The sequence below is a fragment of the Cariama cristata genome, unplaced genomic scaffold (assembly GCF_000690535.1).
Source record: "Cariama cristata isolate BGI_N322 unplaced genomic scaffold, ASM69053v1 scaffold9488, whole genome shotgun sequence".
Classification (NCBI taxonomy): domain Eukaryota; kingdom Metazoa; phylum Chordata; class Aves; order Cariamiformes; family Cariamidae; genus Cariama; species Cariama cristata.
This window is the reverse complement of record NW_009629418.1, coordinates 4,694-19,445: the sequence shown is the minus strand read 5'-3', so window position 1 is coordinate 19,445 and position 14,752 is coordinate 4,694. Positions and strand designations below refer to the sequence as shown.

Below are 14,752 nucleotides of genomic sequence, written 5' to 3'. Positions count from 1 at the left end.
GCTCTTCCTAAGTCAGTTTGTTCCTTCACCACTTTATTCTTTACATTCTGAGAGCCTTGGTCTCTGTGCTGTGATGTGGGAAGGTTGTTAGACGAAAATCTCTTGTATTAAAATCACCCAAATTTTGCTGGCAAGACAGATACTGTATTTTATTTTAACCCTCTGCTCATTCAGACCTCATTGGGTCCTAGAGAGATCCCCTCCAGAGCTGCCCCTGCCTTTCCCAGGCATGGGAAGAACTCTTTGCAAGTATATCTTGTATTTTTAGCACCCATTTGTTTTCTGAATTATCTGTGCAATTCAAATAACTCTCTGGTTCTCCTTGCTAACAACATCACAGTGATTTGCCTTTCTCACTTGCCTAGAGAAAGCTGCAGTGCCACAGAACCCGTACTGTGACCTACTGAGCTCCTCTGGGAAGATGCTGAAAGTCTTTGATGCTGTCTGATGGCTGGAATTCAGTGTTAGAGGGGATCATGGCTTTTCCCAGCAACTTCTGAAATAGCCTAACAGAAGGAAAGGGGCTGGAGTTAAAGCAAACTGTTTGTTTGGGCTAAGCTGCGAGATGCCTTCCAACACAGTGTTATTTGAGGAGTGAGTGAGGAACAGAGGTTGATGACTGATGCTCACACCATTGGCACAGAGGGACTAGAGAGCTTCCAGCTGCCTGGACCTCTGTTTGCTCAGTCAATTGCTGTATGGCCTGCAAATAGTAATGCAGGGGACAGATTGTTCGGTGTCCCCCTACATCTTGAAGAGATAAGGGAAAACAAGCTAGCAGCTGAATTATGTATGGGAAAGTTAAGGAAAACTCTCGATTTTGATCCCAGCTCTACTGTTGTCTCACTTTGTGGCTGTACAGAAATCACTTTCCCACCTTTGTGCTTTAGGTTTCCTGTGTGTGCGTGGAGATGTTAACCCTCTTCTCGTCTCAGAGTATGTTACTAGGAAGTATTCATTATCTGCAAGCCCCTTGAACTGAGTCCTTTCCATTAGTTCTTAGCCTACAGCAGAACATTGTCCTGGGCTGATGAGATACATGCTGATAGGGACACCAGCGTATAAGCAGGTCTCATTAACTAAGGGCATGTTTGTGTCTTGTCTCTCCTCCAGTCCTGAATCAGCAGAAATAAGCATGGTGGCCCAGTCATCTGCATGTGGCAGGAGTGATGCTGTGGCCACTGAAAGGTTAAGTTTATTTTTAGTGGCTTGCTTGCCCTCATTATTTTTCAGTTTGTGTCATGGAGGAAGTAGAGCGTGACTGTATCACTCCTGATTTTCAGTGCCCTGATGAGTTCTCACATATTGGCTAGTACAGGCAGCGCTGGGAGCATATGCTGAGGCTTCTCACGTACCTCCCTGCCAGCAGGGCTTTGCAGCAGCGGTTGCTGCCCCTGGGGCCCCAGTGCTACATGGCAAGAAAAAGGCAAATGAACTCTCCCCTCCAGATATCATGTACAATGTATTTATTAACCATCTTTAAACAAGGTCTGCAGGGTTCTACCTCCACTGTGGCTGTAAGTGGAAAGGATGAAGCAGAGGGCTGGTGCAGTGATCCTCAGCTCTTTTGGGTGCTCCCAGTCTGTGGGAGATAGACTTGTGCCTACTACCTAAGAGATAACTTTCTGCAAGAGCAGGGCTGGAACAAGCTGTGTGACCCATCCCACAACTCCTTGCTTCAGGAGGTGCAAATTACTGGGCAGCTTCAAGGAACAAAACAGTTCAGGAAGTGGTCATAGCTGAGCAGATGCTCAGTATTATCTGCTAAGGGCAGAAATATTCCTTCTAGTGTCTGGAACAGAGGTTATATTCAAAGGAGCAGGAACTATTGAGAAGAAATGTGTCCTTCCCCTTGCAGCAACCTTCCTCTGGACAGCTTGCAGGGAGTCCAGCTGCTGCTATGTGTTTAGGTTTCAGATCTGGGGGGAACTGTGAAATGCCAAGGTTTGAGCGTGGATTTGTTCTTCTGCAAGAGAAAAATAAGAAAAAACAGGATGGGAGAGGAACACAAATTGCTATTTGATTTCAGTCTCCCCTGGGAGTATTTCAGTTCTGGCTTCCAGACAGAAACAAAAAAACCCAACCCAAACCCAAGAAAATCCCACTGTAGCAAAGAAAGGAGAATTGGAAGCAATCCTCTGTAGCTCTGCTTCTTTCCCCATCACCTTGATTTGGCAACATCATTCTCTCTTATCCCACAAAATAGGAGCTTTCCCTATGGCCAAGACAGGCTGGATCCTTTACACGCGTGCAAAAGGAAGAGCAGGTCTTGAGTGACATTGAGGTCACTTTACTCCTCTCACAGCATTTGGCCAGTCACTAGGCACTACAGTAGTAAGCATGGTAAATACTATGTGACAGGAATATTTGAGAACCTCTCTTTCCTGCACTTTGAAATGACAGTGTTTGCACTGAGATCACATGTAATATCAAGGTGGTTTAGTTTTGCGTGAGTCATTGGGCATATTGATTTTAAACAAGCCCTCTTGCCCAGTAGCCTAGCAAATGGGAGGCTGTTGGTTTTGTTGTTTGCTTGCTTGCTTAGGGTGGAGAGGGATGGTCTTTGTGAGGGGGAGGAAGGACTGTACCACTTCTTTTCTTCAGTGAGCTATCAAATCCATTTCATCCTAGCTAGAACAGAAAAGAATAGTCCTTGTCTGCTTAGGGCAGAGCAAACTGAGTGGAAAATAGGAGCTGCTATATTTAACCACTGTGCATTATGTTGTTATAGCAACTCTATCCATAAAACTTATATCAATGATGCCATATAAAAAGCTACATCAAAGAATCATTAGCTGAGCCTATTCTCATCAATTCTATTTGGAAAAACACCTCTCAGTCCTGCAGGGTGTTTCTTAACACTTGCCAACTCAGTGGTAGGTTGTAAATGAGACTGTGCAGAGGTAATATTTGGGAGCTTAGTGCTTTATCACTCTTCAGTTGATTATGATGCAGCTTGAGTGCCACCGATGCCTTGTTGCACTTACATGTCACAGCCTGACTGTTGAATGCCCCATTTATGAATGCCATGGGACGTAGCATTGTGCAGAAGGGTTGCACTGAGGCTCCCTGAAAGAGAAGGATTGATTAAATGCCAGTTTCAAATAAGTATATCGAAACAATGAACAGTGCATTGTCCCGCCAAATCCCACAGACTCAGTGGGTACAGTTCTCCAAAGCCACCAAACGCATTACATCCCAACAAAGCACAGTTCTGCTTGTATTGAATTTGCAAGGCCAGGTCTTTGAGGACGTGTTGAGCAGGGAGGAAGATGGTTTGTGGGTGATTAGCTTGAAGACAGTGAATGGTATCCCATCTACCATTTTTATTCTATGCCTTCTTACAGTGTGGATCTAGAATGGGACTCTCATCTCTCATTTGTTTTCAGCAGCTGTAGCCTGTGCATTTCAAATGAGTGGCATCTCATTTATGTTTTTAAAGCGGGGTGCTGTTTTGTATTTCCCTTGCCTTTTCCCAAAAAATCCTGTTTTCAAAACTGGTTATTATTTGCTCCATCTTGGAAAAGGATTTCCTGTGTCACTGATGTGGTTGTTCAGGATTGTTTAGCCCCTGCTGGAGTTCTAGGTTCCCTGCAAAATAAAGAAGAGTGTTGAAGAAATAACAGGTTCCAGTATCTTATGTTTCAACCTGTCCTTTCACAGCCCAGCTCACTTCTGGTGTTTTGTTTTACTGATCTTAAATGTCCCAGGGGGAACTTCGGAGTGGTGGCTGTCATTCCACCCAGACTGCCCCCATAAGGTCAAGACAGAATTGTCCTCCTCTGTTTACCCTTTGAGATGCTATGCCTTCCTCTCAGAGGACTCTGCCCCATGCCTGGCATATATCCCATAGCTGGGTACGTTGTCCTAGATTTTATCTCATTCCTTCACCCCTGCTCCCTCCTTGCTTAATTTGACTAAGTTCATTCATCCCAGTGCCCTTGCATAATACCATTGAGAGCCATGAGGATGAAGTTGAGCATAGGGCACCAGCATTGCAGGGATTCTCCCCCGAAGAAGTTTTTCTTCCAAAGAAACAGCCTCAAGGAATGTCCTTCCCAGCGTCCCTAGGCTGCTAACAGCGTGAGTGGAGCAGTGACACTGCACATTCTTCTCCCAGACAGTGCAGGGACCAAAGCACAGAGCCACAGAGCAGCTCTGTCAACTGGAAGATCTCTGAAACACCACCTTTTTTTCTGACTGGCATAGCCATCTTTTGCCACTGCAATACACGTGAGTACAGAGTCCCTGAATAGTGTTTTACAAACTGCGTGTTGCTACATGGTGTAGTTCAGGGTGCATGGAAATGGAGCCAGAAAGTCCTGTTAGGGAGGGAGGAGGCATTCCAGATAGCAAACATTCAACATCTGGCAAGTATATCCTTCTAATGTCTCTGTGATTCCTACGAGACTGGCTGTTCTTCCTCCTTCACATCTGTTTCATCAGATTAATTGGGCAGATTAGAGGTTAGGATCCTACATGGAGCCCTGACGCATCTTTAAGACATCCATTCCTTGCCATGCTCTTCAAAATTTTATTTCCCCAGTGCTCTACAGCAGCCAGCGCAGTCAAGTTCAGTGAAGGGTTTTGCCTTTGGCATGGGAGAGTATTTGGAGAGTGAAGTCATTGACTTCAATGAACAATTTCTCATCAAACAGAACATCAACAAAACTGTAATCCACCCACCAGGGTGTCAGTCCTGTTTCTACCCCAGAGTTGTTCTGTGTTCCCCAAGACCAAGGTTTCAGCTCCATCTTCACTTGTTCCTTCTTGCCATCATGGGGAGGTATTGGTGGTCAGTGCCTCTTAGGAGCTAGCCCGCTCACTTTGCTGACATCTTTCCTTGAGGGTGACTGAGTAAAGACAGGGAATTTGGGAGCTAGCTGAGTCCTGCAGTTTGCAGGATGAGGGTGGTTGGACTGTTTCAGTTTTTCTGCTGAGCAGCCATAGCTGATTGCTACAGACAACAATAGCTTTCAAAGCAGCTGGTCCTTGAGGGAGGAGCCAGTGCTGAGTGCTTGCAGTGCAGAAACGGTGGGTGCCTTCAGATGCCTCACAGCCTTGCAAAGTTCTTCATTGCAGAGGGTCTCACTTTCCTTCAAATGTGGATCTGAACCTACCACAGGCATAATAAAGATGGTGCCATAAGAGGTGCCCTGTAATCAGCTGGCCTCTGGCACTTGGTGGGTGGGAAGGAACAAGCCACCTTAGATCACTTTATGTTTGAAAAGAATTTATAAAAAGTGTCTCTGGAAAAAAAAAACCCACATGGAAAAAGCTCCTGAAAAAGAGCCTGTTTGTGTTTGACTTTTTGAGATTTTATGCCAAACTCTTTCATTTCACCTAAACCACAGCAAGCCCAATCTATAAAACAGCATTCCCAAAATGGCAACAACAGAGAGCTTCAACCTCTCCCCTACTTGGAAGTGTCCCACGGAGACGGCTCCAGCAGGGTGGAGATGGGAGCGAGATTGATTTGGGAGAGGATTGGCTAGTTTTATGAATGTGTGCAGGAGGTAGAGTTCTCTCTCTCTCTCTCTCTCTCTCTGCAACTACAGTTCATTGCCATCTCTTGCCTGAGAAATACAGACGAGCAAGGCTGCAATTCCTCTGCAGTGTTACAGCTGGGTGGAGCCCATTCCCATAGCTCTGCACTGAGTCTTGCTGACTACTGAAGGATTTGGCTCAGGACAAAAAGGATGAGGAGGGAATCAGTTTCTTCATGCCTGTTCTTCCAGATCAGTGTCAGGTCTGCCTGCCAGCAGCCTTGAGAATCTTTCAGTAACCAAAATACTGTTTGTGTCTCCTTGAACCTTTATACAAGCACAAACTCCTTAATTTGCTGCTGAATCAAGCTTTCCTTCCCTGCTGAAGATGCTCTCTGCTGAAACATTTCCATATGAACCAGATCTCTCCTTGCTTCTGTTTCTACTAGCCAGGAATGGTTATTATTAGTTCACTCTTGGAGCAGCTCTTCACATCCTTTCATTTGCTGTCAGTTAGTGCTTTGAAGGTCCCTCTATGGCAGAACAGCACACCCAGAACAGACATTTAGGACTTCAGATAGTTAGCCAGATTTCACAGCCACTCACTGCTTTATCTCTCCAAGCTTGTTTTAAAAAGTTCTCACCCTGCTAGCTTTACCAAGTGCTGAATCACTTCTCTGGGTGGCCAGATTCTAGTTGTGGAGGAAGAAAACTCTGGCAGAAGAACAGAGCAGACATTAACAGAGATACTTAAACCTTCCGCCCTGCCCCAAAAAATTGCTGGTAACGATTTCACAGCCACTCACTGCTTTATCTCTCCAAGCTTGTTTTAAAAAGTTCTCACCCTGCTAGCTTTACCAAGTGCTGAATCACTTCTCTGGGTGGCCAGATTCTAGTTGTGGAGGAAGAAAACTCTGGCAGAAGAACAGAGCAGACATTAACAGAGATACTTAAACCTTCCTCCCTGCCCCAAAAAATTGCTGGTAATGTTTACAAGGCAACATTTAACAATCTTTGTCAGAACAGTAGGGCTTGAGTAGGGGGTAGAAGGTGGCCAAATCAGTATTCCAAGGCCATTGCTTAGTAGAAAATGGTATTGCAGATCTTTGGTTCTGGAGAAGAGGAGATGATTGGCAGCAGAATCTATTTAAGACATATGTCTTCTGATTGCTGTTTGAGTTCTGCCATGACCTGCATTTCTGGCCTGACTCTTGCTTTGAATTGCTTTGGGTATTCATTACTCCGTGCTTCCTATTTTGTCTACACCTGTGTAGCTAATCCTTTTCCTTGAACTTAACCAATAGCCAGAGATAACCCTAGTTTGAAAGTGACTGGGGAAACAGAACAGTTTAATGTATGTTTTATCCTGGTTGATTTACACATGAACTGTCACATTGTCCTTCATTAAATACACCACTATAAGATGATAACAATCTCTTTAAATATTACACAGAGTTAAATAACTTTTCTTTTTTTATTTCCTTTCTCCTTTTGGCAAATGTTCCATTGTTTGGATTTTTTTTTCTTATGGAAGAGCAAGCCTGGGTGTGGGACAGCTCTGAGTGCCATCTGCTGGAGACCTGCTTCTTCCCATCCCTCTGATGGGCCAAATCTGGAGGCGATGCAAATGGTTATGTGAGCATAAGTGCTCTGAAGCCATGAACCACAGGCTCGAGCAGGAAAACCAAAAGAATTAAAAAGGAATTGAAGCTAATACCCTCTGATACCGCCTTCACCATATCAGGATCATTTGCTTACACTTCTTGATGGAAGTACCACCACTGTTCACATCTCCTGCGCTGGTCCCCTCCTGTCTCCAAGGGGTGCATTTTTGCTACAGAGACTTCCCAGGACAAAGTCATGATGGGATCAAAGTCTTAGTTAGCAAAAAGTCAGAGCAGCGTCTCAGATGTCCCAGTGCCAGCATGGGTTAGAAAGAAAGAAGCTGGTCCCCAAACAGGAGCTGCTGCTGAGGCAATGTGCCTGGTCAGCAGACACAAGGCTTTAAAGAGCCAGTGCTCTCAGAGGTGAATAGCCTTTGGCAGCCTCTTGCAGTTTCCCTTAGTGCAACATAAGAAGTTTGAGAGCGAGTTGGATTTACGGAGCTTATTTGTGCTGTATCCCAGCAGCCAGGATGAGAAAAGTAATGGCAGAATTATGTGGGGAAGGAGGCTTGCCATTGCCTGACATGTACATCCAGTGTCGGCTCCTGAACTTTCTTATTAGATTAGCCACTGTAAATGTGCATGTGTATTAAGAGAAAAAGGTTGATTTAATGTACAGAGTTTATGCCTGTAAAATCAGGATTTGAATAACTTCATTGAGTGTTTACCCCCATGTTTCTCTTCATTCACAGGTACCTGCATTCAGAGCGGAAGTTACCTGAAGGTATGTCACATTACATTACGCATCCGTGAGCCTGCAGGCATTAGGCAATCGTTTACATGAATGTTCTGTCCAGGGTTTCGTCTGCTAACTCACCTCTATTTGCAATGCGAATGAAAACCCGCAGCTGAACTCTTCCTTGCCCTTTTATCTCCCTGCAGTTTTTTACTAGCTCAGGCTTCTCTACAGTCAATTTTCTGTCCTTTGGGGTTGTCCTGTCTTGGTGGTGTGATTCAGTGTCTGGCCTATGCCTCTTGCTGCCTTGCGTGAATATGAGTGCTGTTTCCAGGTCTCTCAGCTCAGTCCCAGAGTTTTTGATTACATCTTACTTATAAGCCTTTTTATTTTTTTTCTGTGACAAGGGCCTCAGAAACCATTACCAGCTCAGCCAAAAATGGTTGCATGTACCAAGCTAAGCTCCCATCAAAATGTGGTCAGTATGGTAAAGGTCTCTGAAATCTGCACTGGCACAAATTGTTGGAGTGGCTTCTTTCACCTATAAATGAGCAAGTCTCTCTGAGAAACTCACTGTACAAGTAGGGAAAAAAAGAAGCAAAGTACAGAAGCAGGTTGCTCCTGACCCCCTTTTCTAGCTGCTGTACCAGAGTAGATCTGCAGCCCTTATCTCCAGCAAACAGTGCCTGACTCAGGGTCGAATTTGTGGAACTAGTTTAAGCACAAAGCTGTCAGCTGTTTGGACAGAACATGGGAGGGTGGCTCAACCAGGCCCACCCAGTCAATCTCCTGCTCCCTCAGCAGTCATCCAGACTCTGTTTTTTTAATGCTAATTCCCAAATCATTGTAGGGTTTGAATGTGTCACAGCAAATCAGTTTTAATTCCCTGCTAGCAGCAAGTTGCAGACCAAGATCTGATGGAGAGAGCATGAGCCAAGATGGCAGAATGCCCTTTAACTGAGTTCTGACTATAGTCTCTTCAGTTCCCCAATTATGAAAGAGGAGTATTAATGCCAACTTCTTTCCTAGGACCTTTTCTTTGTTCAGCTTTGAGATGCAGCAAAGAGCTCTGTGTGTGCTGTGTGCACTACAGAGAAAGAACAAGGAACTGCAGTGGTAGTTGTCACTGCTAGATGTCAGGCCTTACCTAGACTGAACCACCTTCATGTGCTATTCATGCAGGTTTGTTAGATATGCTATGGTCCTGAATATGGGCTGTGCCTCAGATTGGTTCAGATTTGAAACAGACTCTTGTATAGACAACATTTCCATTCCTTTAGCAGCATCAAGAGACTCCTGAAGCTATGTGAAAGCCTTGCTGCTCTGATTACATCACATCTGACATGACCTACAAACACCAAAGGAACGGGGAGCTCCCATGCTGCTGCTTACACTAAGCCTTTCCAAATATAGTTCCAGTCTCATTGAAATTCCCAGTATTTATAATTTGATCTGGCAGGCATGCAGGGCTGTGCATCAGAGGGGCTTAATGAAACAAGAGTGATGCTGGGATTGAGGCTGTCTGGATAGAGCTGAAAGGCATGTTCAGGCCATGGAAATCCGTTGCTGTCCTGTTGGTAAAAGGGAACTATTCGTGGGTGAACCTGCGTAAGCCCGTGTGATCAGGGAATCCACAGAAAATCTCTCTGCAAATGCAAAAGCCAGCTAAGCCTTGCATTGCCTCAATGATATGCAAATGAGCACCCTAGATATCCTGCTTTGCTTTCTAATGCCTTTAGCCAGCATAAACACAACAGGCTTTTTATAATCTGTAATCAAGTTCTCGAGCCCAGGCACAAGCACATAGGCTTGTTTCAAGAAGCCAAGACAGTGGCTGTTTATGCATCCACCCCTACTACTGGCTCCATCCAGCTATAACCAGTGCTCTTCCAAAAGAATTGGTGTGCTAATGTCTGTCAGGAGCAGTGCAAGCCTTTAGCACACATAGATCTGCTAATAATCTTCTCATTCTAGGCATACTTGCTGCATAAGTGATTTGGAAGTAGAAAGCCAAGCCGAACAGGCTGCAGGCTTCCTGCACTCTATTCTAGGCCTAATCCACTAGCTATATTGATCTTGCCCTTTCTGCCAACCTAGAGAGGTTGTATTACACTGTTAATCCCATCTTGCCCAGGTCACAGTCACAACAGGCTCTGAAAAGCTTCACCTGCTGGTGTCACAGGAGTAGACTTATCAATGGCAGCACTTCTCTTACCCTGCTTGGCAGGGAGCAGCCTGTTTCTCTGAACCCTTTTCCATCTCTCCCTGGACTTTACATTCCTTCCTTGCTTCATTTCATCTCATGTTCCCATGCGGAGCAGCCTTTGCTGTCAGCATGTGGAGATCTTTGTCATATCACTAACACAGAAGACTCTTACAGTGCCCTTCATTCTGTGAGGCTTGAATGCCATTGCTTGGCCTGATCTGACCGATGGGGGCCCAGGAGGTCAGACTGATCAATACTGAAATCACTTGCAGTTGTTTTGAGCCCTTATTGCTGAGCTTTGGGGAACAAAAGGGCGTAATTGCTGCATGCATTAATACTTCTTAAGGAAAAAATTATAAGGAAAGGGAGAGCACATTTTGTTAACAGAGCAGCCCAGGATTCAGAGATTGGTGGTGGGTAACCCTGCACCAGGCCTCTCTTCCCATCATTGCAAGTAGGAATTCATGTGGCATTGCCAGGATCCATTAACAACTGTCCAGGAAAGGAAAGACCCATTGCCCCATGTTTGCTGTAGCCCTGTCCTCCCCAGTAAGCACTGAAAAGCAAACAGGTGGCCAGTGGGAATGCTGACTACAAGAGCAAGGAGATCTGTATCTATTCCTTTCTTCTGCTGCGCCATAGTGCAGCACCATAAAATTCTTTTCTCTGAAACTACCCACCAACAGATTGGGCCTGCTGAGCAACCCAAAGAATCTCTGCGGAGAAGAGGGGGGAAGAGTGGTTCCCCTACTCATGGCACATCGCAAGTTTGCATCCAAGTTTGCTACTTGGAAACAAATGTCTTTAGTGGGAATAAAAGAACTGTCAGGGCACTTTCGTGTGCAACTGCAACACTTGTCACTGCAGAGCATCCTTCACAGTAGCAAGCCGAAACCGTATGGCAGCTAAACAGCAACTGCTCTGTCACTTGTCAAGGTAGACCGTGAGCGAGACGGAGGCTCAGGCTCGCAGTCAGGAAGTGGCACAGGCCATGCTGGTCACACAGCTGCCCGCATTCCCGCATGTCCAAGGGACTCGCTGCAGGGAGCTTGGCAGAGCCATCGGTCCTGCCAGATGGCATCGCACAGCTGCTGCTCTGCAGGGACGAGCACGATGACCTTGCAAGGGGCTGGATGGCTGAGGGTGCAGTAGCAAGGGAGTAGGGACATGGTACTGACACCGTTCAGACAGGTGGGCCTTCAAGGCAGAGAGGTGCCAAAAGTGATCCTGACCTGGGCAGCCCGGGCGAGGCACTGCCGGCAGGGAAGCGGGCTGTGGGTCCCGGCTCCCTCCGCCGCTGGCGGACACCGCCATCTCCCGGCACCTCCTGGCAGGCCGGGCCTGCAGCAAGTGTCCATCAGCTTCAGGAGGGCTTTTCCTCCGGTTCCTGGCACAGCACAAACTCCTGTCAGCCTTTGTCTGGATGGAAGGGCCAGTGATTTCCCTTGAGGCCTCTACCCCTGCCCACTGCTGCCCACAGCAGGAGACAATAACTCCTTTGAATGCTCTGTCCACCCTGCTGGGGAGTCATGTCCCAGGATCAATGCAGAAAGAGAACTGGAAGGGGAGCATGGTCCTGGAGCCCTCGGTGACACTGAAATAAAGAGTTACCAGTTTTGCTTTTGAGAGTGGAAAAGGCTATTGAAAAGTTGGAACAAATTGTACATCCCTTTCTTGAAGGATAGAGAAGAAAGAAAGGAATTGAAAGATCTGGAGATGTGCTGGAGGGAGTCCATCAGGGCTGCCATGTCCTGCCGTTACAGGCTTTGGCTGGAATAAAAGCAAGACCTTTCTTTGCAGTGAAATGAGTTAGCGTCACTGGGAAGAGGCAGGGGACACAAATCACTTGTGAGGGGATTTGTGGAGGATCGTCCCGTCCATGCTGTTTGTTCCTGGGTTCAGCGTGTCACTGGCTGGGGAAGGAATGGTGCTGGTGGAGTGCCTTTGTGTACCATGCTCTACCTTGGCGACTTGTGGGGCCTTCTTCCCTTGTGTCTCCAGGAAATTCGTTCACCATAAAAGCAACAAGTTTTGCTTCCCTGTCTCGCGCTTGGTAGAGGCTAGACTGAAGGAGCTACGAAATGTCCAGAGTAGGGAAGTGAGCAGCAGGTTGACTGTTCAGATCCCTGTGGGATGAGATTCCTGAGCACCAGCAGATCTGCATAGGGGGCTCCTAGCAGAGGCATCACCACCTCTCTCACAGAAAGCCACCTCGTGTAGTTGCTCCTTTAGGAAAAGCTGTTTGCTTTTGCCTCTGTCCTGGTGAATCTTTTCCCTTAGGAGGACACAAGTCTTGCCTACATTTTAGGGCCAAGAGGTGTTTCAGCACCACCAATTTGCTTTGTGCTCAGGGTGTAACAGCTTAAGCAGTATTAGATGTGAGCCCAGGCTTCGCACACTAGAACAGTCCATTAGGCAGCCTTTGTAGCAATTCAGCATTGTTCTTTGTCTCCTTTGTATAATTTCAGTGTTTAAGGGCACATTGAAGAAAATCTCATTGCAAATCTAATTGCATATCTGACCACCTGTGTAAACTGTGACTTTGGCCTCTTCTGTTGAACTTTAATACAATGTCTGAAGTGTGGAGCATAATCACAGCAGCTTCCAAGCCCTAAAAAATCCCAAAGCAGCTCCCTCGAGAGCTACAGGCTTTTAATGGGACCATCAGTAGCTCTGAGCTCATCAGTGAAGACAATTTAGCCATGGTAAAAAAATAGCAATTAACTTTTGAGTTCAAGGGGCTCTTTAGAACAGAAAAAAAATTCCACACCAGTAGAATCTTTATACATGTTACATTCATCTGCTTCATCACAAACATCTGAGCAATGAATTCTGGAACTCTGTTAAAGTGTAACTGCCTGCCTGAGTTAATATTTGATACAGCCATTCCCGAATCTTGTAAATATTTTTTCTGTAGCTAAGAATTGGAGTAGAAAGAGGAAATTTCATTTTTGTAGCTGAACCAGAGCCTGCTGTTTTAAATTTCCATTATAGGATATACTGCCAGCATTCAGAGAGCCATCTGTGCTTTCTCCTTTGAGCCTAACTACATAGGAATAATTTAAATTATAAGCAAAAAAAACCCCCACGCCCTCTGGTATTCAGAGCTAGCTTTGCTTTCCACAGACCATATACACAACAAGAACCAGTACAAACAGTCATAGGCATGCACTGGGCACAGAGATCCTGGTGGAAGCATGAGTAGAAGTCTCTCTCCTTTTGCACAAAAATGATCCCCACAGCCAGCAACACAAGGCAGCCTGCAAAGACCTGCTGAGCCTGGAGAGATGGGCACCTTACAAGAATACAAGAATGTTGTTTTGAAATATTTGTCCTCTTTCTCTGTCTAGGGTGCCGTGTAGTCGTGCTCGAATCAGTAAATCTCTTCCGGAAGTACATCTCTGTCCTGGATGTACCTGTTTCCTGCCTCCTGCCCAGAGATGCGCTCTTCATACTCACAGAGGAGGAGACTGAACAAGCCAGGGTGAGATGTGTGGTACCTGCTTAACCTGTTTGAATAGCTCATCATCATTGTGAAGACTTTAGTCAAGTGTCATATTCACAGAGAACTTCATAAATAATTGTATACATGGATTATAAATGTCACTAATGAATGATCTTCAGTGATTTGTAAAACATGAATGGACAAGACGAGTTGCTTCATGCGCTGTGTGGATAGCAGGACAGGGTTGAGCAGATTTGCAGCTCAGAGATCTTCAGTAGTCACAGTGCACTGAGTTTTAGACTGTGTCCAGGAGGTAGGATGTATCTCAAATGAGACTGGATCCAACATAATATTCTGAACATGTGAGTGGCTTGTCAAAAAATGGCATGACTGCATGCTAGGGACAGTGTCCTTGGATCATAGCTCTAACTAAAAGATGGAGACAGCTTGTGAACTTGTGGTCCAAAGCTCTTTACAAGTTCCCTTCTCTACTGTGTATTTTTTGAACTACTTTGCTGCATGAGATCTCACACATTTACTCCACAGTTCCCTGTATCAGAATCTGATTAGCTCCCCTTCCATAACATGAAAATATTTGCCCAGCAAACAGTCCTGTTAATCCACAAATTACAGAACTTTCCTGCTTTTGAGGCTGCTAAGTTACGTCCGGAAATTGCTCTGATAAAGGTGGCATTATTCCCTTGTGGTTTTTGTTTTTGAAATCTGACCTTTCTAAGCTGGTGCACTATAAATAGAGTAAATTTCAGCTGGCAATGTATGATCGGATGCAGCATGCAGAGTGTTCTTAGATGCACACCTATCAGGTTTCTGCTTCCCCAGCATGTGAACACCCAGGTGTGAGATCACATAGGGAGCAGGAGTTATACGTGACAAAGAAACTGTCACAGCACCAATCTGCAGCTGGTAATGTCCTTTCTAGCAGGACCCTCTGAACACTAGGCAGCACAACACCAGCGACACAGGCAGACAGGTGTCTCCCAGCCCTTTGGCCCCATAAGAGTAGGCGGCCTTCTACCTCCCGCTACTTCTTCCCTGCTCACTGAAAACAGGCTGGCCTACAAACTGGCAGTGAACCTCACAGGAGGCCTAGGAAACTGCCCTCACATTAGGTCTGGAAGGTTCTTGTAATGCTTTCTCAACTATTTTTCCTTACAGAGAGCCATGCGGTGTCATCGCAGCCAGCTCCTCTGGTTTCGCCACATCTACATGCTTTTCTCACGTTATATGGTGATCAATTCACTCCGCCTTCTGTAA

General features: G+C 45.8%; 1 protein-coding gene across 1 annotated transcript in view; it reads left to right on the top strand.

The window, feature by feature from the left end:
* PIGL (phosphatidylinositol glycan anchor biosynthesis, class L) overlaps positions 1-14,752 on the top strand; it is a gene marked incomplete at its 5' end in the record, with an annotated part of 60,122 nt that extends 45,370 nt beyond the window's left edge. Inside the window, 3 exons of the mRNA XM_009705165.1 lie at positions 7,843-7,874; positions 13,383-13,516; positions 14,654-14,752. Of these exons, the coding sequence (XP_009703467.1) occupies positions 7,843-7,874; positions 13,383-13,516; positions 14,654-14,752 (265 nt within the window). The remainder of the gene's footprint in view (positions 1-7,842; positions 7,875-13,382; positions 13,517-14,653) is intronic.